The 26,213-nt window shown below is 39.2% G+C and overlaps 1 protein-coding gene across 1 annotated transcript in view; it reads right to left on the bottom strand.

The window, feature by feature from the left end:
* Positions 1-26,213, bottom strand: part of LOC126091845 (xylulose kinase-like) — a 149,825-nt gene that overhangs the window by 74,698 nt on the left and 48,914 nt on the right. The window contains exons 4-5 of the mRNA XM_049907102.1: positions 5,687-5,866; positions 88-189 (exon numbers count right to left, since the gene is read on the bottom strand). Of these exons, the coding sequence (XP_049763059.1) occupies positions 88-189; positions 5,687-5,866 (282 nt within the window). The remainder of the gene's footprint in view (positions 1-87; positions 190-5,686; positions 5,867-26,213) is intronic.

The following is a 26,213-nucleotide window of genomic DNA, read 5'->3' as shown; positions in this document are numbered from 1 at the left end:
CTATATGCCTGTCAATGACTTAATGACTCTATTATTTGGTAAGCAGTCATAGTGTTAAGATACATTTATATAAAAGATTATATTCACCTCTGTATTTTCATATGCCGAAGGCTTGGTCTGAAATATTTTTGCAATCTGAGGGCCAGTGAAGCGTTCATATGCTTTGGAACCAGTAATTTCTGCCAGTTTCTGGAAGCAGTTTTTAGAAATAATCTGAATTATTTTAATATAGTTTATCAAACTGTAGATAAAATTAAAATTTGGGTGTCAGATGCAAATATAAAAACTACAACTAGTGTCAAAGTGCCCATAATAAGCAATACAGAATACAAAGTTGTGAGATTTTTTATTATCTCTGATTTCGCAATCTCTCTTACTGAAGGTGCATTTAGTGGCAAAATCTTAAGAGTCATCTTTAGTTGTTCCAGTCCTGCCTCATCTGCTCTATGTTCTGCAGTTTCTTTTAAATTTTATAGATTATACTGCTTAGTTTGTATGAACAAAACAATCTACATCATGTTCTTTATTTTGTGGTTATAACTGGTTTCAGCAAAATTAGGCCATCTTCAGATCTAGATTTAGAATTAAAAGAAAAGAAAAATATAACTATTCATTATTCCCTATCATCTAATTATAGTTTTACATGATAGAGATGTATTATCTTGTAATGCAAAATTATAACACTACAACATACGGCAGTTGTTTTTACAAGCAGCCTCATATGTGACAGAAACCACGGTTATTAGAGAGATGACAAAAATTCATGACACAGAGAAACACAAACAAAAACCTTTTAGAAAAATCTATGCCACTGTACTCCAAAATGGAAATTGGATCAAATGACCTACTAAGGAACTCTACGATCACACAGTTGATATCACAGTCAAATTTAGGAAGAGATGCCTATAGTTTGACACACACCTATGTAGGATGGATGAAAACAGACTCTCAAAGAATATTTTTAACACTCAATGATAGCAAATTAAAGACCAATTTGATATAAGAAAAACAAGATGATCTGCAACTAAAAATTTCAGAAGAAGAAACTGAGGACAGAAAAGTTTGGAAGTAAAATCAAAAACAAGAAACTTGAACAAGCCTTCACAAAAGAAACAACTGAGAAAATGACAGACCAAATGAAGAAAAAACACAATGAATTAATGAAGAGGTTTTGGAAAGAGAAGAAAAGGAAATAAGAAAAGGAAGTGGGCTGTGATTGGCTCAAATTCACACATTTCCCTAAAAGGGAATAATCGAGAATAATGTTAATAAATGTACCGATTACTAAAAATCAGTAAAGCAGTTGCTACCATCAGCATTAATAGTTCTGCTTTTCATTTTACCCTAGTCTAAATTTAAATCTGAAATTGTCAGATGAATATAAGATACACACATATGTCATTAAAAAAAATAAAAAAATAAAAAAAATACTGTCTGCTTCTTTTTCAATAATAGAAAAGAACTGTGTATTATCAAGTAGTGATATGTATAAACTTTAGAAAAATGTAAATTGTCCTATTATATTTGTGAAGAAGAGGTACAAAAATTAGCACAATGTACATAAAACTAGCACAACAATTTCCAGTGTCACTGCACATAAATGCCTGTGAACAATATACCAGATGCTTCAAAACAAAAGGACAAAATTCAGTTACTTATTACAGACAAACTATAAAAGATAGAAATACATTTGGTATGTCAACAAATAGAGGAAGGTTCAAAGTTTTGATGCAGCTGCACTGTCGTTTCTTTGTAGCAACATGGCAATTGCGCTACAAGAGAAATCATTTTGTATGTTGGAATTTAAGTGAATCAAAATGCCAAAATGTTCTAAAACACCCTGTTGGTAATTTATTTCCTGTATTTAGTTGACGTGGAGTACTTTAAATTATGGAGAGAGATTTGCTGTTCAGTGTGTCAATCGGGTTATGAGAATGAGCACTGCAACAAGCCAATAATTTTTTTCAATCTATTGCAGAACCCTAGATCATTGCACAAGGCTTTACCATCCTCTTCAGCATCATATGGTGTAAAACAACAGAGAATCAGATAGATATGTGTCCAATATATGACACAATTGTACATACTGCCATGGCCACAGGAGTGTGTGTTTGGATGTCCATGTAGTGATGGGTGAATGTGTGCTATTGCTATAAAAAGATCTAGTGCTCAAAAGCTAGTGTGTATACTGTTTTCAGCTACGTGTTTCTCTGCTCCATGCATTGATCTACTACATGACAGTTGTCTTTCCTTTATTTTACATTTTGCTCCATCCAGAAATTTCCATTTTTGTTGTAAGTTTTGCATATATATGATTCATTATTTGTCTAGATACCTATATAAAAATACTGTAAGGATAATGCACCTCTACCACACCTAGGGAGGTGGGATAGAAACAATAACATCGAAAAAAAATTAGATAACAGCTGATATTAGTATAGCGACCACAGTTTTCAGGATCGCTAAGCCCACAGGCATCAGACACGAATACGTTTCACAGCCAGAGATGAGATGGAAGAGCAAAGACAGTAACGTATCTCTGTAATGCCTGAAATAATTTCTACCAAACTTGTCACTGTATCACTTGCTGTCTGGGAAAAATGACTTTGCCAGTATTACACCCATATGTGTGAAGGTGGGAGTGGAAAAGGCTGACAAAAAAGCATAACTCAAGAATGTCTGCAACAATATCAAGCAAATTTGGTAAGTACATGATTTATTTACTTGTATAAAAATACTGTGGGAATATGATATTCCTACTACTCCTATGTGAGGGCGTAGGGGTCAGATAAGGTGATATGTAAAACTGTTGGAAAACAGCCTGTTGGTATTTCTTTCCTGTACTTTAGTTGACTTAAAATTATTTAAAAGCATGGAGTTCAATGTGTCTCTCATATGCATTGTTCAATGCTTCGACCAAGTCACAATGAGCACTCCAGTGAGCCAATAATTTTGTCTGTGTGTTTCATGCCAAAGATGATGCTACACAGCTCAACACCTCAGATACATTTTACGTCCTCTCTGAAGTTTCATGATGTAAAGCAGTGTAGAATCAGATATTTGCCTGTCTAAAATATATTTAACTCATATGTGAGTGAGGCAAGCAAGAAACTAGTATATTATAAAAATGAATGTTTGTCATCTCCTCCTGAACCACTGGATCGGTTATGATCAAACTCGGTACATGTAGCATTTACTATCGGGAAAGAAGCACTGTAAAAACCACCTATCTTCATAAGGGGTGGAGGTGACACATAAGAATATCTCAGGAATGTCTGGAGTAATTTCAAACAAATATTGCACATGCATGACTCATTATTATTTGTATAAACCATGATCAACCATTTCCAGCAAACACAAGTAATCTCCCTTATGCCAATAATCTGGCATTAGCGAGTCAAGAGAAATCTTTTGAAGATGTTGAAACCCACCTGCCAGAGTTGAATGTTTATTACTTCAACAATCAACATCATCCAAACCTAGCTAAAACCCAGCTGCATTTGTTTCATCTTAATCACGTATTTTGCAAACTTAACATCACATGGCAAAGGATATAATTAGTAAATATGGCTCATCCAAAATATCTGGGAGTCACTCTGGATCATACTCTCATGTACAAGCAGCACTCTGAGAATACGAGAATGAAGGCGGAAGCCAGAAATAATATCCTCTGCAAGATCACTGGGGCTCTCAATCACAAACCCTCAGAATGACAGCACTGGCAATATATTACAGTTCTGCAGAGTATGCATGCCCAGTCTAGTACAAACTACCCATGCAAACAAAGCTGACAAAGCCAGTGAACAAAATGTTTAAGCTTATTAGAGGATATCTTAAACCGCCAATTTGGAGAGAACTAATCACACTTACCAGCAAAAACATCCATTACTTGGGCTCATTCCAGCAGTCACACGGTTGAGGTCCAGAAGAAGTTTCATCAAGACTGCAAACAACGGCAGCTACAGCAAGGAAATCACTATGGATCTTTCATCTTGAGAATAATTCAAACTAGCCATCTTCTTTGAAAACCTTCCCACCTCAGCATGAACAGAACTGGATGACATGGAGGTCACGCAAACACCTTCCGCCTGGAGTTGGAAGATATAGAAGTAATCTCCAGAAATTGCACTTCCTTGTGCATACCATCAACTGCGACTCCAGAGAAGAACACACCAAGGAACACTTACTGGTCTGTCAAGTATGCCCTGCATCTTGCACAGAAGAAGACCATCTGCTCATGACTCCAGGTGCAATTGAAATTGCATCATTTTGAGAAACAGTAATGTAGCTTAATAATTTTTCTCTCTTTTGTTTTTAATGGAAATTATTACATATTGTATTTGCTTCTGACTAGAATGAATAACATAATTTGTATAAAAATACTTTGTGGGTAATACACCCGTACCTACAACCCCTAGGAGTGGATGTGAGGATAAAAAGCTGTGACATGTAAAAATGTTTGATAAGGACTAATATTAGTATTGAATTGATAGATTCTGGGGTTGTTGATAAAGTTTCACTCCAGGGAAGTGGGGGGGGGGGGGGGGAGGGAGGAGTGCAAAGACAGTGACATATCAGCCTATCTCTGTAACACCTGAAGCAATTTCTAACACACTGAGTACCTACATCACTTGCAACCTGAAAAAAAAATACTATGACAGTTAGACTCACTAGCATCCCTATGACTGAGAGTGGGTGGAAAGAGGGGTGACATAAATCATAATTCAGGTATGCCTGGATCAATTTCTACCAAATTTGGTACATGCATGACTCATATTTTGTATAGTAGTACTATGGGAGTAAGGTACCCCTACTGGCCTTATGGATGGGGATGGGGATAGGGATGAGAGCGAGAGAGTAAAATGACCTGTTGGTATTTTTTTCTTGTCTTTAGTTGACTTGGAATACTTGAAAAGTATGATGTGTGATTTGTCTCTTATCTGTGCTGTTCAGTGTATCAATCAGGTCACAAGAATGAACACAGTAGTGGCCAACAATTTTGTCAATATGTTTCGAGACATAAGATCATGCCATACGGGTGAGTACCACAGGTAAATTTAACAACCTCCCTGGAGTTGTATGGTGTAAAAAAGCAGAGAGTCAGACATACACGTGTGCAACATAAATGATAGAAACATGGGGAAAGGGGCAGGTAAAAACCTAGTTATATAAATAAGTCCTCCCCACCAAGTAAAAGAGGTGTGTAGCAGCAGAAAGGAACGTAGAAAAGGACAACAAACTGTCAAGTTTAAAAACACACACACACACACACACACACACACACACACACACACACACACACACACACACTCACCTGCCATGAATTAGTTTTGTAGGGATTTATCTACAGAAAGTGAGGTAAGATTCACAAATTAAGTCCCTATGGAACTAATTAAGAAAAATTATTCCGTTAAGATATTCTTTGTCTGTGCCAAGATATTTGTGTGAAACATAAAATTCTCCTTAACAAACAACAATGTTATGGCATTAATGGCATCTCTATTGCATGGGTGGAAACCTTTATAACACAAAGTGGGGGAGTCACAAGAAATAAATGACCCACAGAAATGAAACTAAACGCTGCAAGAAGGAATATAAAATTATGGAGCTTCATAATATTACCTGTATTGAGCTTACAGTCACTGGTAGGTATTCTCAAAAACTGTGTGTGAAATGCAACACTCACCAATGGACCTCCAACAGCTGCCTCTAGCTGCTGACATTGTTTGGAAGTGCTTGAATCTTGCCATACAGGTGATTCTTTCACTGAGAAACAGCCACTTAACTGTTCATGCATGAAGCGATCTGGTGAAAGTGATTCCAAAACTTTCTCACTTCCACGCTGCCAGTAGACGGATCCATGTTGCTATAATTAGATGAAAGAAAAGATTTTAGGTCTACTTATTGCATGTGGTTGTTGCATGTTATGATCATATCTGTACACAATAAATCCCACTCATTTTTTCAAAGATACACAGTGAACATCAAACTGGGGAGCAGGTAAACTCAAAAGGTATGCTGTACAATCTAGTAGAGTAATGCCTCGAACCAGTATTCAGTAATCCAGATTTAGATCCAAATTAATTCAACAAAATGTTCAAAGTCTTAGCAATAAGCACAATTACTTATATACCACTGCAGAGAAAACACTGATGTTTTTGTTACAAGTGAACATTGGTATACAAATGAACTAATTTGTGTATGTCAGCCACTGTCCATGATCTTTTGCCCTGCCTTCAGCAGAAAAGAGAAACATAGCAGTGTAGTTACAGCTGTAATGCAATAGATGCAAGTACTTTTAGCTTAGAGGGAAGAAGAACTAGCAGCAATTAATTACAGATAGAGGAAAGAGAATTGATTTATTATAGTCTATATAGACCTCCCTGTGATAATTTAGATATTTTCTTTGAAATTCTTAATAAGCTGCTTGTTAATATAGACAGTAGATACTGCAATAAAAACGGCTGGGATAATGTCACCAACTGAAGATATAAACAATGACTTGCTATGTACTGACTTCAGCTAAAAAAACCTATTGCTAACACTAGATCTTTCCTGATAAATGAATGAGCCCCCTACAGAGTTCAATACCAGAAAATCTGCACTGGCAACATTATAACTAAAATATCTCAATTTACAAATAATGCATCAATTTTGAACTTGCCATTTCTGAAAACAATGCTTTTCAATTACTGACAGAAGATGAAATTTATTATGTCAGCAGTAAAAAAAGAGAAAAACTTAAGACTCTTCCACTGTGCAATGCTAAAGGATGGTAATAGTCAGAAACTACAGACAGAATTCAAGAACTATCACAATCATTACAAACATTTACTATTAGACACTAGAAGTAAAAATATCTAGCCACAATGTGAAGAAACTTGAGTAACACTGGCATCACTGTTTTGGAAGTTATAAACAGCTTCAGGGATAGTGATCTTAATGTCAACTATAAAGGGAGTATCATCAAATATCACAGTAAGATCACAAATTTTTTTAAATGAATACTTTTCTTCTGTTGAAAAATCCTTCAATGACCACTTCAACAATGTTCAGTATAGATATGAGATCATTCCAGTTAAACAAAGCATGTACTTGGCCCCATCTAACAGCAAGGCAATAAAATACATATTAAGGAAACAAAAATCCAAAATCAGCAGGCTGTGATGGGTTGTCAGGCTATGATGGGTTGTCTATCAGCATTTTAGAAAAGTCCACAGAGAGCATGTCTGGTGCTTTTGCCACACCAATAAATGATGTTAACTGCACCCGGTAACTTCCCAAACAATATAAAAATAGCAAAAGTAACCCAATTTACAAGAAAGGTGAAAAATCTAGAACTGAAACCTACTGACTCATTTCAATCTTACCTGCATTTTCTAAGATAATTTAAACTAATTACAATCCTGTGTAAATATAATCTAATATTTGAAAATCAGAATGGTTTTGTGAAAAACAAGTCAACTTTAGTAGGCCCAGCACAGATAATAGATGAAATTATAACTGCCATAGAGAACAAGGAGTATGTTACTGGAGTGTTCCTTGATCTTGAAAAAGCTTTCAATTGTGTCAACTTCATCATATTACTTGAAAAGCTGTGAAACTTGAATATTATAGAAACTTTCTATGACTTGATAAAACAGTAAACAAGCAATAGAAAACATTTTGAGTTGCTTAAAACCAACAGATGGTAAATCAAATCCAAAATTACTATTACTAAATATGGAGTACCTCAAGATTCAGTGTTGCAACCCCTTCATTTCTTGATTTATGTTAATGATATAAAGTACTGTTCTTGTAACTCAAAAAATATACAGATGCAGTGCAAAGTCCTATCAAGGAAACAGTAAAGTGTTTCAATAACAGCATCTAAACGTAAGTTCTTTGAAGAGTGTAACAACTGAACTAACTCTCGGAAACAAATAGAATTTGGTATGAAATTATCCATAGGAATTGACATTGGAAAAAAGGAAAAATGGACAAAATTCTTGAGATTCACAGTCCAGAACAATCTCACATTGGAGGTGATATAGATTTCTTAGCCTGTAAGCTAATTAAAAAATATTTGCCATAAATATGACTACCAAATATTGTAAAGACATATATGTGTAAAAATGCATATCATTCATTATTCTCATTCAGTTTGAACTATGCATTAGAAATATGGAATGCGACAGCACAAACCAGCCTAAACACATTACTAAAACTGCAGAAAAAAAGCTTTCAGAATTATTTGTGGTGGCAAATGCAGATAATCATGTCGGAGCTGGTTTCCAAAATTCAGTACGCTTACCAATCTAGAACTGCAGTTAGCCTACACCCTAGGTACTTAAAACCTTACAGCCCTCCCTATTATTAAATTAAATTATCAGCTCAAAAGAATTTTAACAGAAATTTATTCTATAGATGAGTTCTTTATTTTTATGAAAATGCTTTACAAGTATATCAGGCTCACTGTTTTGGGTAATCCATAAGCAATCTAATGATAATAAAAATTTCTAACACTCTTTCTTACATATTAACAAACATTAAATGTATTAAAGTGTAAAAATGATGGTTAAACACAAAAATTTAATTTGTAAACTGTAAACTGAGATATTCAGAAGAATAATCTGTACGATGTCCTAAAACAGTATTATTTCTGGGGATTGTATATGATTATTCAATGTTGAATTATTATTATTATTATTATTTTATTATTATTGTTATTACTACCAAATTGATAAAACTAATCAATTCTCACTACAGAACAGTATAAAAATTTTATGTCGGGACAAAATTGTAGATAACTACATTATTACCAGCTCTAATCCCAAAAGCCAATACCACATGATGACTGACACAACAAACTTTATTATGTCTAGAAAACAACTTATTATATTGGGTACACTAGCCATGGGGTGGCTCACAATAACAATATTTTAGCATATTTAGCAAATATGCCCCCCCCCCCCCCCCCCCCCCCATGAACCATGGACCTTGCCGTTGGTGGGGGAGGCTTGTGTGTCTCAGCGATACAGATAGCCGTACCGTAGGTACAACCACAATGGAGGGGTATCTGTTGAGAGGCCAGACAAACATGTGGTTCCTGAAGAGGGGCAGCAGCCTCTTCAGTAGTTGCAAGGGCAACAGTCTGGATGATTGACTGATCTGGCCTTGTATTGCTGTGCTGGTACTGCGAACGGCTGAAAGCAAGGGGTAACTACGGCCGTAATTTTTCCCGAGGGCATGCAGCTTTACTGTATGATTAAATGATGGCGTCCTCTTGGGTAAAATATTCCGGAGGTAAAATAGTCCCCCATTCGGATCTCCGGGTGGGGACTACTCAAGAGGATGTCGTTATCAGGAGAAAGAAAACTGGCGTTCTACGGATCGGAGCGTGGAATGTCAGATCCCTTAATCGGGCAGGTAGGTTAGAAAATTTAAAAAGGGAAATGGATAGGTTAAAGTTAGATATAGTGGGAATTAGTGAAGTTTGGTAGCAGGAGGAACAAGACTTCTGGTCAGGTGACTACAGGGTTATAAACACAAAGTCAAATAGGGGTAATGCAGGAGTAGGTTTAATAATGAACACGAAAATAGGAATGCGGGTAAGCTACTACAAACAGCATAGTGAATGCATTATTGTGGCCAAGATAGATACGAAGCCCACACCTACTACAGTAGTACAAGTTTATATGCCAACTAGCTCTGCAGACGGCGAAGAAATTGAAGAAATGTATGATGAAATAAAAGAAATTATTCAGATAGTGAAGGGAGACGAAAATTTAATAGTCATGGGTGACTGGAATTCGAGTGTAGGAAAAGGGAGAGAAGGAAACGTAGTAGGTGAATATGGATTGGGGGTAAGAAATGAAAGAGGAAGCCGCCTGGTAGAATTTTGCACAGAGCACAACTTAATCATAGCTAACACTTGGTTTAAGAATCATGATAGAAGGTTGTATACATGGAAGAACCCTGGAGATACTGAAAGGTATCAGATAGATTATATAATGGTAAGACAGAGATTTAGGAACCAGGTTTTAAATTGTAAGACATTTCCAGGGGCAGATGTGGACTCTGACCACAATCTATTGGTTATGACCTGTAGATTAAAACTGAAGAAACTGCAAAAAGGTGGGAGTTTAAGGAGATGGGACCTGGATAAACTGAAAGAACCAGAGGTTGTACAGAGTTTCAGGGAGAGCATAAGGGAACAATTGACAGGAGTGGGGGAAAGAAATACAGTAGAAGAAGAATGGGTAGCTTTGAGGGATGAAGTAGTGAAGGCAGCAGAGGATCAAGTAGGTAAAAAGATGAGGGCTAGTAGAAATCCTTGGGTAACAGAAGAAATATTGAATTTAATTGATGAAAGGAGAAAATATAAAAATGCAGTAAATGAAGCAGGTAAAAAGGAATACAAACGTCTCAAAAATGAGATCGACAGGAAGTGCAAAATGGCTAATCAGGGATGGCTAGAGGACAAATGTAAGGATGTAGAGGCTTATCTCACTAGGGGTAAGATAGATACTGCCTACAGGAAAATTAAAGAGACCTTTGGAGATAAGAGAACCACTTGTATGAACATCAAGAGCTCAGATGGAAACCCAGTTCTAAGCAAAGAAGGGAGAGCAGAAAGGTGGAAGGAGTATATAGAGGGTGTATACAAGGGCGATGTACTTGAGGACAATATTATGGAAATGGAAGAGGATGTAGATGAAGATGAAATGGGAGATACGATACTGCGTGAAGAGTTTGACAGAGCACTGAAAGACCTGAGCCGAAACAAAGCCCCCGGAGTAGACAACATTCCATTGGAACTACTGATGGCCTTGGGAGTGCCAGTCCTGACAAAACTCTACCATCTGGTGAGCAAAATGTATGAAACAGGCGAAATACCCTCAGACTTCAAGAAGAATATAATCATTCCAATCCCAAAGAAAGCAGGTGTTGACAGATGTGAAAATTACCGAACAATCAGTTTAATAAGCCACAGCTGCAAAATACTAACACGTATTCTTTACAGACAAATGGAAAAACTAGTACAAGCCGACCTCAGGGAAGATCAGTTTGGATTCCGTAGAAATACTGGAACACGTGAGGCAATACTGACCTTACGACTTATCTTAGAAGAAAGATTAAGGAAAGGCAAACCTACGTTTCTAGCATTTGTAGACTTAAAGAAAGCTTTTGACAATGTTGACTGGAATACTCTGTTTCAAATTCTAAAGGTGGCAGGGGTAAAATACATGGAGCGAAAGGCTATTTACAATTTGTACAGAAACCAGATGGCAGTTATAAAAGTCGAGGGACATGAAAGGGAAGCAGTGGTTCGGAAGGGAGTAAGACAAGGTTGTAGCCTCTCCCCGATGTTATCCCATCTGTATATTGAGCAAGCAGTAAAGGAAACAAAAGAAAAATTCGGAGTAGGTATTAAAATGGATGGAGAAGAAATAAAAACTTTGAGGTTTGCCGATGACATTGTAATTCTGTCAGAGACAGCAAAGGACTTGGAAGCGCAGTTGAACGGAATGGATGGTGTCTTGAAGGGAGGATATAAGATGAACATCAACAAAAGCAAAACGAGGATAATGGAATGTAGTCGAATTAAGTCGGGTGATGTTGAGGGTATTAGATTACGAAATGAGACACTTAAAGTAGTAAAGGAGTTTTGCTATTTGGGGAGCAAAATAACTGATGATGGTCGAAGTAGAGAGGATATAAAATGTAGACCGGCAATGGCAAGGAAAGCGTTTCTGAAGAAGAGAAATTTGTTAACATTGAGTATAGATTTAAGTGTCAGGAAGTCATTTCTGAAAGTATTTGTATGGAGTGTAGCCATGTATGGAAGTGAAACATGGACGATAAATAGTTTAGACAAGAAGAGAATAGAAGCTTTCGAAATGTGGTGCTACAGAAGAATGCTGAAGATTAGATGGGTAGATCACATAACTAATGAGAAAGTATTGAATAGGATTGGGGAAAAGAGAAGTTTGCGGCACAACTTGGCCAGAAGAAGGGATCGGCTGGTAGGACATGTTCTGAGGCATCAAGGGATCACCAATTTAGTATTGGAGGGCAGCGTGGAGGGTAAAATCGTAGGGGGTGACCAAGTGATGAATACACTAAGCAGATTCAGAAGGATGTAGGTTGCAGTAGGTACTGGGAGATCAAGAAGCTTGCACAGGATAGAGTAGCATGGAGAGCTGCATCAAACCAGTCTCAGGACTGAAGACCACAACAACAACAGCATATATGCAGAGGTAAACACGTAACTGAGTCAGAGCTGGCTGAGCCCATCCCTAAATGCTGCCAGCTAGCCAATAGAGTGCATGGATGAGAGACCATGTGCACATCCACAAGTGGTGGTCTTCAATATTTGTCAAATTTCCTATTGGGTCTGCCAACTTCTGTGGGGTGCCTCACAACTGCACACCAGGATCTTGGCTGTGGATCTATGTGGGTCACTACACCCCTTGCCCCATTGGGGGCAGTGTATTGCTGACCCCAAAGGTGAGTTGTGGATGGATGTGATGTGAAGATGGCATCCACATCCATGGAGAACCCAGAGGGGAGAGGAGTGTGCAACCCCCAGTTCTTGGCAGAGATCTGAGGATACAGGCAAAATTGACCACCAGTGGGAGGAGAGTCCCCCTCCCCCCCTTACCCATCAGAGCATGATGGGCAGTCCTAGCCAGGATCCTTGGTGATGTCCAGCAGCAGTGCAGAAAGTGGAGGCAACACCACTGCAAGCTCAGGTTCCTCCTGTGACACTGAACCAGCAAGGAACATGCACTCTGGCTGGTGTGCCTCCAGAGCTGCTACCAGAGGCTGTGAAGCTGTGAGGCCATAGGATCTTTGTGTGGAAGTGCTGCCACAGGTGGGAGAGAAGGCTGAAACCCTTGTGGATAGGCAGCATCCAGTGATGGGGATACTGGCATAGGTGGTGTGGCTCACCTGTATGCAGAGCTGATTTTGATGGCACCAGACCTCATGGTCATCTGTCCATATGGTGTAGACACGATGGACATTCTGGCACACAATGACAGCTGGTATCCAGTGAGGGCTCTGACCAAAACCACACAACCAGACTGTCAGCCACAGCATAAAACCTGGTACACCAGAACGCAATGGCAGGCGAGATCCAGGACAGCCTCTGTGTCCTTGACTGGCATCTGTGTAGAAGCTCTGCTGGGCTACAGGAACCTATAGGAGCCATCTGATAGGCCATCAGAAAAAAAATCTAATGCCTCTTTGGTGGGTAAGTCTTGCAGATTTTTCTTCTGGGACCTAAATGTGCAAACCACGAGCTCGGCCTACCTGTTAGAGTGTGCGTGAACGAGAGGGAAGCAAATATGGCAAATGCCTGACTACACACAGAAACACATAAGACAAGAAATGTGGTCCATTGTCAGAAATGAGGGCAATTGAAAAACTCCCACAGAAATTTTTTTTGACAGAACTTGAATAGGGTCTTCAGTAGTGGCCATGGGGCACTTGACCATGGATGGAAAATGCACAAGCACTTCAATGACAATCAGCCAGAACACATTCAGAAACAGACCCACAAAATCAACATGGATTCATTTCCAAGGTTGGGTTGCCAGAGGCCAAAGAGTGAACCTGGGAGCTGCCTGTTAACTACTCACACTAGGGACATGCAGCAACCAAGTATTCCAGCTCTTGGTCAAAGCTGGGCCAGTAAACATGTATGCAAGCAAAAGGTTTGGTTCAGGAAGCACCTCAATGCCCCTTACATAACAGCTGTAAAACCTCCTGCCGCAAACTCCCAAGAGTGACAACTCAGGGAACTGCATTGTCTGAGGAGATAAGGATGACCCTCTCTAACACTGAGCTATGATGGCGCAAGGCAAAGTAGTTGTGAAGTGGATCAGGCGAGTGGCCCAGAGGCCAAGAAGACCAACCCTGTTGGATGAGGTTGAGTACCTGTCTGAGGACGGCCATTCTTGCCTTGGTGACTTGGGCACTAGTGATCGCAAAACCATCAACCGTTTGGTGGGAGGTGACATACACTGAAGACATACACTGATAAGCCAAAACATTATGACCCCATGTGTAATAGCTTGTCTGTCCCTCTTTGAATGTAAAACACATCACTGATTCTGCATATCAGGTATCTGACAGTTCGTTGGAATGTTTGTGGAGGTATGTGGCATTAGATTTCTATGCACACGTCATGCAATTCACATAAATAGCAGGTCGCTGGTTTCCGTATACAGTGATGGTGTCTGAAAGTGACCCAGGTTCCATAGGATATACATCAGGCAAATTTGGTCATTGAGAGATCAACATGAGTTCATGCTCCTCAAACCACTGTAACACATTTCTAGCTCTGACACATTGACAATTATGCTGCTGAAAGATGACATCACCATTGGGGGAGACATCAAGCATGAAGGAATGCAGGTGGTTAATAGCTGTCAGCAGGTCTTCGATTATTACCACAGGTCCCTCGCAAGCGCAGGAGAATGTCTCTGCATAGCTTAATACTGTTCCCACCAGCCTGTGTAGATGGCACATTGCATGTATTGAGCTGTTGTTCACCTAGATGACAGTGTTTGTGGAGACAACCAGCGACCTAGTGTAGCAAAAGTGCGATTCACCCAAAGAGCTGACATTGACTGATGGTCGAATACCAATGTTCCCCTGCCCACTGCAATTGTAAATGACAATGTCGTTGGGTCAACATGTCAACATATAGAGGTGGTCTCCTGCAGAGCTCCATGTTCAACAATGTATGAGGTGCTATCCAAAATTTTCGAGACTGGTGCTACCATCTGTTGAAAACCTTACCTTTGGACTACTGGTCACCATCACCCTCGAAGTAGTTCCCATCTGCATGTACACACCAGTCCCAGTGTTTCAGCCACTGGCCAAACGTTTTCTGGAAGTCCTGCTCTTTGAGGGTGTTTATCACTGCCAGCGATGCTTCTTGAATCCTCTCTAGAGTGTCGAACTGAAAACCTTTTAACTTGAGTTTCAGTTTTGAGAATAGCGCAAGATCACACGGTGCCAAATCTGGTGAGTATGGTGGGTGGGGTACAACCCAAAACATCCTGGTGAGCAAGGACGTGTGACAGGGAGTGTTGTCATGATGCAGCAGCCAGTTCCCTTGACGCCAAAGGTTGGGCTGTCATCGCCACACATTTTCATGGAGCCGTCGCAAAACATCACAGTAGTACTGTTTTGTCGGGTGGGACAAATTCTTTGTGCACAATTCCCTTGGTATCAAAGAAAATGATGATCATGCTCTTCATTTTGCTCTTCAGCTATCTCGCTTTTTTGGGTCTTGGAGAGCCACTCATACATATGCATATGGCTCATGCTCTGTCCCCCAAACACTTGTTGAATCATTGCAAGGGCCTCCATAGCACTTTTCCCAAGATTCACACAGAATTTGATACACACGCACTGTTCTGTTCGTGGATCCATCGTAAAATCGCCACACACCAAACACAGAGTATTACGGAAATCACTGTGGACACACAGCATGTCCTCCCAGCTGAATTCCACTCCGCACACTGACTCATCTGATATGCAGCTCTTGCCACCTAGCGGTGCAAAGATCTACTACTCCTACTTTCCAAATGGCAGCACCAGTCCCGAAAATTTTGGATTCCACCTCGTAGATGAGTGGTGTGCTCCAAAACACTTGTGCATGCACCAGCTTTCAGCAGACACACCACAGATCACTGTCTATCCTAATTTAGAGAGCACACAAGCCGCTGAACCCCAAGTTCTATAGTGATTCATGGACGTCCAACCATTTAGTACCTTGTGGTAGTTTCACTGTCTTTCTACCTCTTTCCGTAGGTACTCACGACAGTAGCATATGTATATTCAACAAAATTTTCCATTTTTGAGATACTCGTTCGCAGGCTCTTCTTAAAAATAATCTGCCCTTTGTCAAAGTTGCTTATCTCAGAGGATTTACCCATTTGCAGCCAATATCTTCACTAGAGTGATCCCCCATCTGTGTCTGCTCCACCTACATACTTTTGATACAACATCATCTTCCCACAATGCCACCAGGTAGCAACCAGTGTCACTGTGGGCAGTGGTCATAATGTTTTGGCTTATCAGTGTACGTGTCACTTATGATGAATTTATTACTACATTTTGATTTTGTATGCCCTGAATTAATGGCTATTTTCTAGATAGGATAGGAACCTTGGAATTATATGACATCACAACTGTTTATTATATAGTATATGTGGTGAAGGTGCCTGAAGTAATGAGAGAGTAAGTTTTCTATGTTCAGGAGGGCAGTGCATTTGGCTGCCTTGAGTAACTATCAGTTAATGACATCCCTTTCTATTATTCAAGATGATTGTGTCACAATTGTCAGTCATACTGTCAGCCACACATACAGAATGTTGGTTTCAGCCAATAAGTACTATAACTGTAACAGGGCATGAGTTACAACTTGAGTTGTAAATATCTCATGAACACCAGACTAGTATTAGCTCAGGGTTTAGTTCACATCAGCACTTTACCCAAAAAGTAATTCATCTCAGGGTTTAGTTCATGTAAGTATCTTATTCAAAAAGCAACTCCCTGTGCAACAGAGAGCATTTATCTGACCAAGCTCACAAAGGGAAATGAGGCCATATCTTGAAGGGGTGGGGTTATTCTGAAGCTGCCATTTGTGACTGGTGCAGAGGATCGGTCAATGAGGCATATTGCAGAGTATCACTCACTACATTCTTTTAAAAGTGGTGGTCTGACACAGAATAATTTGATCCGCCTGTCAAATTTTAACACTAGCCTATAAATAAATTGTGTTTGTACATGTTCTGTAATGCTGTACTGTACTAATAACAACAATTATTATTATTATTATTATTATTATTATTACACACTGCCAGAAAAAAATAGTAGACCTGGAAAGACAAAATCACTTTCAATCCGATGACAACATATATCACCTAGTGGATAGTAGATTACTGATAATGGTTTCAGCATTGCCCACCAACAGGTAACATAGTGGCATAGCTATCAGAGTGCCATCTGTGTCTACCCTTTAATAGGGAATGCTCACAGCTAAATAGCTCAGTGTCGTGTAAATGTGTGAAGCAAGTAGACATCAAGCCATGAAGATACATTTGTGCTTCCTACAGCCAACTGAGCAAGTTTGAAAGGGGCAAACTGTGATCTTTCAAGTGGTGAGCCGGTCCTTTCAGGGAATTGCCACATAAGTTGGACATGCTGTGGTTGCTGATATCAGCACATACACTCGCCAGGATCATTGTATTGTAAGAGCAGCAATGGCAGACTGTACAGCTACCATAGAACAGATAACAGAGATTGTGAGCCCAGACGTGTCAAGACAAACTGTTGCACTGGTTATTAGCAGTGGTACTACAAGCATGCACACCTCTAGCCCATCTTCCACTCATGTCACACCACTGACATGCATGGCTTGACTGCCTTCAGAGGATCGTTTGGAAGATGTAATGGGCTGCCCTGGTCTTCAGCAATGAAAGCAGATTCTGCCTGCACACAAGTGATGGCTGTTTGTGCTACAATGTAGACCCTGTGAGTGCTCTCTTGTAGAGCACATTCATCCAAGACACACTGGCCAACTCTCATCCACCATTGGTGCTTCTGGAGGGTATGATAATCAATGCACGGTGCATGCAGAATGTTGTTAGACCTGTTCTTTTAACACTCTTGTCACAGGAAGGTGATGTGTTGTTCCAACAGGATAATGCTTGTCCACATAATCCCCATGAAACTCAACATGCTCTGCAAGACATGCAACTTCCTTGGCCAGCATGGGATACGATGGAACGAGAAGTGACTCATATGACTTACCCAACAACTCTCACAAAACTATATGTACAGGTTGAGCAGACATCATACAATTTATCCCAGGACAGATTTGCCATCTGTACCATCAACTGGATGGCAGGGAAGCACCTGCGTTGCCACTTGTAGAGGCTACACCACTTGGTTGAGAATGGGTCAGTACCTGACACCTCAGAACTGCTTGTGCTATCAATGTGTAAATGTAATAATTTCATATACTCCATATGCACTGTTGCAACAATAAATCTTAAGTGAATCGCAAACTTTTAAAAGGGTGTACTAATTTTTTATCCAGCCATGTATAATAGGTTTATTTTGAATATGATCATGGACAATATATAAATGCAAATAAATATACATTGCTCACCATTAAAACTGACACTTGAAGAAAGATTTTAAATAATAATATCTCTTATTGTGGCTCTGTAGTATAGTAGGAAGAAGACATGACAAATGTATATCATTTGTTGGTATATAGAAGGCAAAATTTAGTCAAGGCTCTCTCAGTTCCTCTGTGAGAACTGCTGTAACACAGGCATCGAGTCAAACTGGGCTTGAATGATTGATATGGACATATTGTTACATGTTGCTTCAACTCTGTTCCAGAGTTCATCAATCGTAATGGCTAATGAGTGGTGGCATGCCATATCCTAGGCAAACTATAACCAGATGTTCTCAATGAGTGAACTCGTGAATGTACTTGCCAGGATAACAGTTGAATACTCTCCATGTTGAGGTGGGTTAGGACAACATCCTGCCTTGCATTATCTTGTTGAAAGATGTGTCAACTGAATCTACAACCTAGAAAACAGTGCTCAGCCACTGGCCATAACATGTCACAAATGTAATACCTGCCATCCAAATTTCCAGTTGTGCTAATGAGAGGGGTTGTGCTGAGTACCCAAAGGCACCCCATTCCATCGGACCAAGTTCTTCACCCATATGACAGTTTCACACATCATGATGCTGTATTCAGTACTATAGCATCACAATGTATTAGCCTGAAAATTGTGATGCTGTATTCAGTACTAGTCTGAAATTATCACATGACCCCACTCCGGTGTCCAGTATTGTCATTGGGCACTGCACCGTCGACATATGTCTCTGCTGCCACATCAAGGAAAGTTGTAACAATTGTTGTTCAGCTGATAGCCCTTGGTCCTCCACATGTCTTCCCACTGCACATGTGGATACTTGTCATGCTGCTAACAAGCCCATTTCCTGACTGTGGCTGCATAATACTGCAGAACTGAGTGAAAAGTAGGTATATCCTATCAGGCAGTAGTCACATTGTATTGTTGAGGTACTGCATGGGTTTCAGTATGACTGTTCTGAACCCATTAATTTTGTATTTACATGACAGTCATGTAATCCCAACCAACAAGAGCAACAATATCTTGGAAAGGTAAATTGCAGTCACAGCAAGCCACAATCCTTGATCTGGTAGACACTGCTCCTTCTAACAAGAGGCATAACATGTCTTATAATGGAATGTAGATGGTATTACTCCTACCTAATTTGTACAGTTGTACTGAAGGGGTAATGATTTGCATGTTCAAGCATGTTATACACTGCATGGCAATCTGACATTTGTTGCATGCTGCCTTCATTGTGTTTCAGTTTTAATGGCCATCAGGGTAAGTATACAGGGTATGACAACATAGCTTCCTTATTTCAAAACACAGTAAAATACATTTTATGGATCAGATTTTTTTATTTTTTTAATTAAGTAGGCACATAACTAAAGTTTTGTTTTACACAGTTCTGAAAATCATATCAGGTAGGAGATGCTCCCCATTGCCCACACAATGATTAAGCCAATTTCTAGTGTTTTTCATGATCCTTGCCAGCATAGCAAGAAGTGTGTTGATGGTTTCTGCTTGGATATTGGCCTTCAGGTCTTGCAAGATCCTAGGACAGTTGACATAAACACAAGATTACAAAAAACCACCAAAACAAAACAAAAAAATCACAGGAGCCAAATCACACAAGTGGTCTGGCCACTTCGAATCGCCCATTATTGAGATGCAGTTCTCCAATAAGTTTTCCCTCAAAACAGCCACTGATGCCCTGGAAGTGTGAGCCATTCCTTCATCCTTTTGGAACCAAACGTCCCCTAAGTCCAAGTAATCACATAGTGGCAAAAAAAATTCTCCAACATGTTCACATATCATTCTGAATTCACTGTTACTGTGACCCCATTTTCTTCAAAAACCCAGGGATCAACAAACCCAGTTGAGGAAACTGCACACCACACTGTAACCATAGATAACTGCTGACGGCTCTGATGCATTTCTTGGGGACTGGGTCAGTCCAGTAACACATACTCTATTTGTTGACTCATCCAGTCAAGTGAAAATGGGCTACATCATTGGAAAAGAAAATAAAACTGCGTCCTCAGGAACTATTTTTAGAAGTGCCTCACATGTGTTCCTCTGATAAATGAAGTCACATTTGAAGAGCTCCTGCACAGTCACTAAAGTGTATAGATGATAATGAAAGTCATCATGAAGAAGTTGCCTCACTGAACAATCAGAATGTCCAAGGGTAGATGCATATCTGCATGCAGAATGCCATGGGGATTGCAAGATTGAAGCTCTCACTGCCTGAATGTTTTCACATGATCACATGGGTCCAGGTACTCCAGTTCTTCATTTTTTTATACTTGCAGTTTGTGTGAACATAGTGACCCATGTAATAATTGATTTTCGTTCCAAAACAAAGCTTAACAGAACTACATTGAAATGTCAAAAGTCATGCTGGGTTGCGATCACGGAGCATCCATTCAAAAAGTAGGCCTTGATGGCAAACACATGCTCCTCACAGTTCCATCATATGATGGTGACTGGCCAGAAACAGAGCAGCACTTTAGAACTATGCCTATCAAATGAGACCAACCCCATTACAACCACTACAGTCCGAATGGTATGCATGTCAAACAAGGAAGCTATGTTGCTGCACCCAAGTATTGGGGGTGTCACCTACCTGATTTGATTTTCAGAACTGTTTAAAACAAAACTTTACATATGTACCAACATTATCAAAAAATTCTGATTCATAAAATGGTTTTTATTGCATTTAAAAATCAGGAAGTTATGTTGCTGTATCCTGTATAATGTAGTTATTAATGGTATGGGACAGAAAAGTGGTGTGCTGCTTCTACTGCTGCTTTAATAAATAACTTCCTGTAATATGATGATGTCAATTTGGGTTGATGCCAAAACTAATATATCATAAACTCTCATACAGAACCCAAAAGGAATAACTTGAAATGGTCACATTAATTTAATCATAGAAAAGCCAAATGCTAAGTTTAAATTCATTGGCATAATACTGAGCAGTTGTTTTTCTTTTAGAAACAGTATCATCCAGGCAAAACATATGTCTATTTTTATGTATTTAAAACAGAAATATTATACTTTATGAAGCTTATCACTATTACCAATGATAGATGATGAAATTAGTGACTCCAAAAAGAAATCACTGCTTTTCTTAAGACCTAAACAAAAATTTAAGTATTGTATGTTTTCACCACATACGAGTTGTGAGTATGTATGGGTAGAGCAAGAACTGCATATATCATTGAAGAAACTACCCACTGGCCTTCCTCAATAGCCAAGGCAAAACCTGTACCAGAATGAATGTAATAGCTATATCATGAATGAAAGACCTTGTGATTATCCAAACATAATATCTATAGAAACTCTAAGTAAAGGTCTAGCAGTGCTTACAAGCCTATGAATTAACACTTTCACTTTCATAGTTTACATTATGCATTTTCAGAATGCACTTGTGATTCTTTATTTGATGGTAGAATCTGTATTAGTTTGCCCATATTTTGAAATGTGTTTCAGCTTTTTATTTTCCTCATCTGTTGATGTGCAGCAGGGGCTTTCCACACATCTTTTTTGCCTATTTTCACTAGAACTTCTTCATCTCACACTGGATTTGTCTATTTCGTTTTTAATATTCATTCATACTAGAATGTATCAAATGCATTCAAGTTTCCATGTATTGTTTTTCCACTGCCCAATGATAATTTCAACACTATACTGTGCTTTCAAAACAAAACATTAAATTCTGTTCTCAGTTCTAAGCCAGTGGGCCTGTTTTGGTTCTTTTGAGCTGTCACCCATTTCAGACTAACATGTCACTACAAAGAAAATTTTTACACTTCTTCTGCTGTTGATTTCTCATTTTCATATTTGATTTTTAGCTTCTAATCATTCTCCTTTTCATTACTTTTCATCACTTTCATATTTTCTGTTTGTCATTATACCAAATTCTGTGCTAGAGACCTTATCTATTCTGTTCAACAGTTCATACCAAATGTGCATTGGTTTCAACAAGAAGAGCTTCTTCATCTGTGAATGTTAGCAATGACAGGCTGTTTGTTCCTTTTGCAGTTTTACTTCTTTTTGGAAATTCTTTTGTGTCATCTATTGTTTCCTCAAATGACTTCAACAATACTGATAACAAGCTGTAATCCTATACTACTCTCCTCTTAAAATTAGCTCACCTTTCTTGATTTTCCACTTTGGTTAATTTTTTGTGGTGACTGAAGATTACTTGCCTCTCTCTGCAATATACACTCAATCTTTTCAGTATTGTGAACATGTGGTGCTGTAAGAAAAGTTGTAAGTGGAGCAGATATGAATGTGATGATACTTGCCATAAGTCAGGAAATCCATTGAGATACAAGATTCTAAGAAACGGTGCATCATTATGGCCCAGCACCTGAGAATGACCTTCTCAGAAACAGCAAAGCTGGTCAGCTGCTCATATACTTCTGTCATAAGCATCATGTAGCTAATAGGATAGGCGGTAACATCTGCACATGGGTATCAGAGAACTGATTAATGTTTAATTGTAACAGAAGGCAATATGTATAATTTTTACACCTATACCTATACCCTGTAAACCACTGTGAAGTTCACAGCAGAGGGTAAATACCATTGTACCAGTTATTTGGGATTTTTCCAGTATCATTCACACATGAAACCTGAAAGAATAATTGCTTAAATGCCTCTGTGCATTCTGTATTTAATCTTGTCTTTGTGATACCTATAGATGCAGTACATAGGGGGTTTTAGTATTTCCTAGATTTATCACTTATAGTTGGTTCTAGGAGCTTTCATATTAGGCTTTCATGGAATAGTTTGTATCTATCTTCAAGCTTCTACCAGTTCAGTTCTTTCAACACATTCATGATGCTCTCTCATGGGTCAAAGATCCAAACATTTACATATAAAAGATAAATTAAACAATGAAACAGCCATGATGGAATAATGACAATATTATGAAAAGGATAGATTGCTACCCACTATATAGAAGAGATGATGAGTCATGGGCAGGCACACAAACAGACTGCTAACACGTCAGCCTACAAACAAAAGGTCTTCTTCTAAAGTAGACAACACACAATCACACTAGCAACCTCACACACACTTGACCACTGTTTCCGACCACTGAGGCCAGACTGCGAGTGGCCAGAGACAGTAGTTGTGTGTGTGTGTGTGTGTGTGTGTGTGTGTGTGTGTTTTGACAACTTTGGAAGAAGACCTTTTGACCAAAAGCTTAGATGTTATCAGTCTTTTTGTTGAGCCTTCATGCGACTCAAAATCTCCTCTGTATGGTGAGTATCATTCTACCCTTTTCATGAAAGATAACTTAAACATTTGTTATAAGATAAAGGTATGTACAGGGTGATCAAAAAGTCAGTATAAATTCGAAAACTTAATAAACTATGGAATAATGTAGATAGAGGGGTACAAATTGACACACATGCTTGGAATGACATGAGGTTTTATTAGAACAAAAAAAAAAAAAAAAACAAAGTTCACAAAATGTCCGACAGATGGCACTGGACAGCAAAACGTCAGTGACTGCGCATGACAATTGTGTATAAAAGGAGCTGTAATGAGAGAGAGAATCAGATGCGCCAGCAGTCACAGCATGTTGACGTTACTTGAAAAGACGCTTTTAGTGAAGCTGTATTATCAGAATGGAGAACTTGCTAGTTCAGCGTTACAATCCTATCACCATAGGAAGGGGATTCGATTGAGTAAAGGTCCATTGACAAATGCAGCTGTGGCGAGAATGATTTCGAAGTTCGAAGCCACGGGTTGTTTAGACGATAGACCCCGTAATGGTCGACCGAGCACAAGGCATAATGCTGCTGAGACAGTTCAGGAAGAAATGGAGACTGTAGCGGGTTCATCTATGCACGGGGAAGTCAGCGCTCGTGCAGTCGCATGTTGCACCGGCATTCCATGGACTACTGTTTGGTTGGCACTGAGGCATACCCTCCGATGCTATCCGTACAAAATCCATTGGCATCACGAACTGTTACCTGGCAATTTAGTGAAGCGGAGGGCATTTGCGGTGTGGGCGTTTCAAAAGATGGCGGAAGATGACGATTGGTTGAGTAACGTGTTGTGAACCGACGAAGCTCATTTCACGCTCCGAGGGTCTGTCAACGCCCACAACTGTAGAATTTGGGCTACCGACAATCCTAGAACTGTCGTGGAAATTCCATTGCATGACAAGAAAGTCACAGTATGGGTTGGACTTACCACATCTATCATTATCAGCCATTTTTTCTTCGAGGAAATGCGTGATTCTGGTTTTGTAACTGCTACCGTGACGGGTGAGAGGTACGCCAATATGTTACAGAATCGCATCATCCTCAGCCTGGCTGATAAACACCTGCTGGAACGTACGGTGTTTATTCAGGATGGCGCTCCACCTCTTGTTGCTAGACGCGTGAAAGATCTCTTGCGCGCGTCGTTTGGTGATGATCATGTGCTCAGCCGCCACTTTCCATCATGCTTGGGCTCCCAGGTCCCCAGACCTCAGTCCGTGCGATTATTGGCTTTGGGGTTACCTGAAGACCGACATCTCTAGGGATGCTGAAAGACAACATTTGACGCCAATGCCTCACCATAACTCTGGACATGCTTTACAGTGCTGTTCACAACATTATTCCTCGACTACAGCTATTGTTGAGGAATGATGGTGGACATATTGAGCATTTCCTGTAAAGAACATCATCTTTGCTTTGTCTTACTTTGTTATGCTAATTATTGCTATTCTGATCAGATGAAGCACCATCTGTTGGACATTTTTTGAACTTTTGTATTTTTTTGGTTCTAATAAAACCCCATGTCATTCCAAGCATTTGTGTCAATTTGTACCTCTCTATCAACATTATTCCATGATTTATTCAGTTTTCAAATTTATATTGACTTTTTGATCACCCACCTGGAATTCAATCTAGATGTGTACCTTACAGGCTGTTTTTTTTTAATTAAACCATGTATGCTGAAGCTCTGACATGGTCTTAGAGTTTTGTTTACATGCTCAACTGAATGAACACTGCTTGTGAAAAGCGTTATATGATTTTAACTTGTCACAAATGATCAAAACAGTTTTTACTCAACCAACGATAAGAGACGTGTGTCTCATTTTCTAGATTCAGTTCATACCATATGATAGATATTGAGGCAATGCTTTCTGAATAAAGTTACTTCATTTATATTATTTTATTCCAGCCCCACTTTTTGTTTCCTTCTGCCATATTTTTCAAACAATTCTTCCAGTTCAAAATCACACATACATTCAACATCAAGCCCTCTGTGTTGTAATTCATGAAACACGGAGGAACTGTAACCATTGCACATGCTACACATGCTTCAAATGCACAATAAGTAAATCTTTACAAGCACCATGAGAGTTATCACTAATGAAGTGAAAGGTGTTACCTTCAGTCAGGACAAAATGCCCTAAGATGGATGAGAGAATCGCTGAAATATACAGTTATGTCATACCAAGAAAAAAATAAGTAGCTCCAGTGTTCACATAAACACCTTTAGTCGAAATGCAGTCATCACTATTGTACTCATTAGCAAATGAGCACTGCAAGCATGCAAAAAAACAGTTGGGATGGTAAGCATGTTGATCTACTTATTAGTCACACAAAACTACAAAATTCCTCTGGTTATATTTGCTGACTGAACTGTTGTTGTCTCACTCATTCTGCAACCAATAACCCTTCAAATCATTATAGAGCCAGCCATTTTCTATCTAGATGCTTCTTCAGGCCTTGAATCTCATCCAATGAACTGCATGCCACTAGAGTCTTTGTTAGTAAGGTAAGCTTGGAATCAAAGACTATAATACAAGACCAATGCTTTCTAACACTTTCCTAATGAATCACTACTAACACAGGCAAATTAAACAGGAAACCTGCTGTTTTCTGTTACTACTTCTCCTTTCTTGAAGCAGTTTCCATATAATATGTGCAGGAAATGCCCACTGAGTCCATCATGTTGAATAATTAAGACAGCTGTGGAGAGAAAGAACTAGGAGTCAACATTCTAACTAGCCAAGAAAATATGAGT

The sequence above is a fragment of the Schistocerca cancellata genome, chromosome 7 (genome assembly GCF_023864275.1).
Source record: "Schistocerca cancellata isolate TAMUIC-IGC-003103 chromosome 7, iqSchCanc2.1, whole genome shotgun sequence".
In the NCBI taxonomy this organism is placed as follows: domain Eukaryota; kingdom Metazoa; phylum Arthropoda; class Insecta; order Orthoptera; family Acrididae; genus Schistocerca; species Schistocerca cancellata.
The sequence above is the reverse complement of the archived record's forward strand: the minus strand, read 5'-3'. Positions and strand labels throughout refer to the sequence as shown.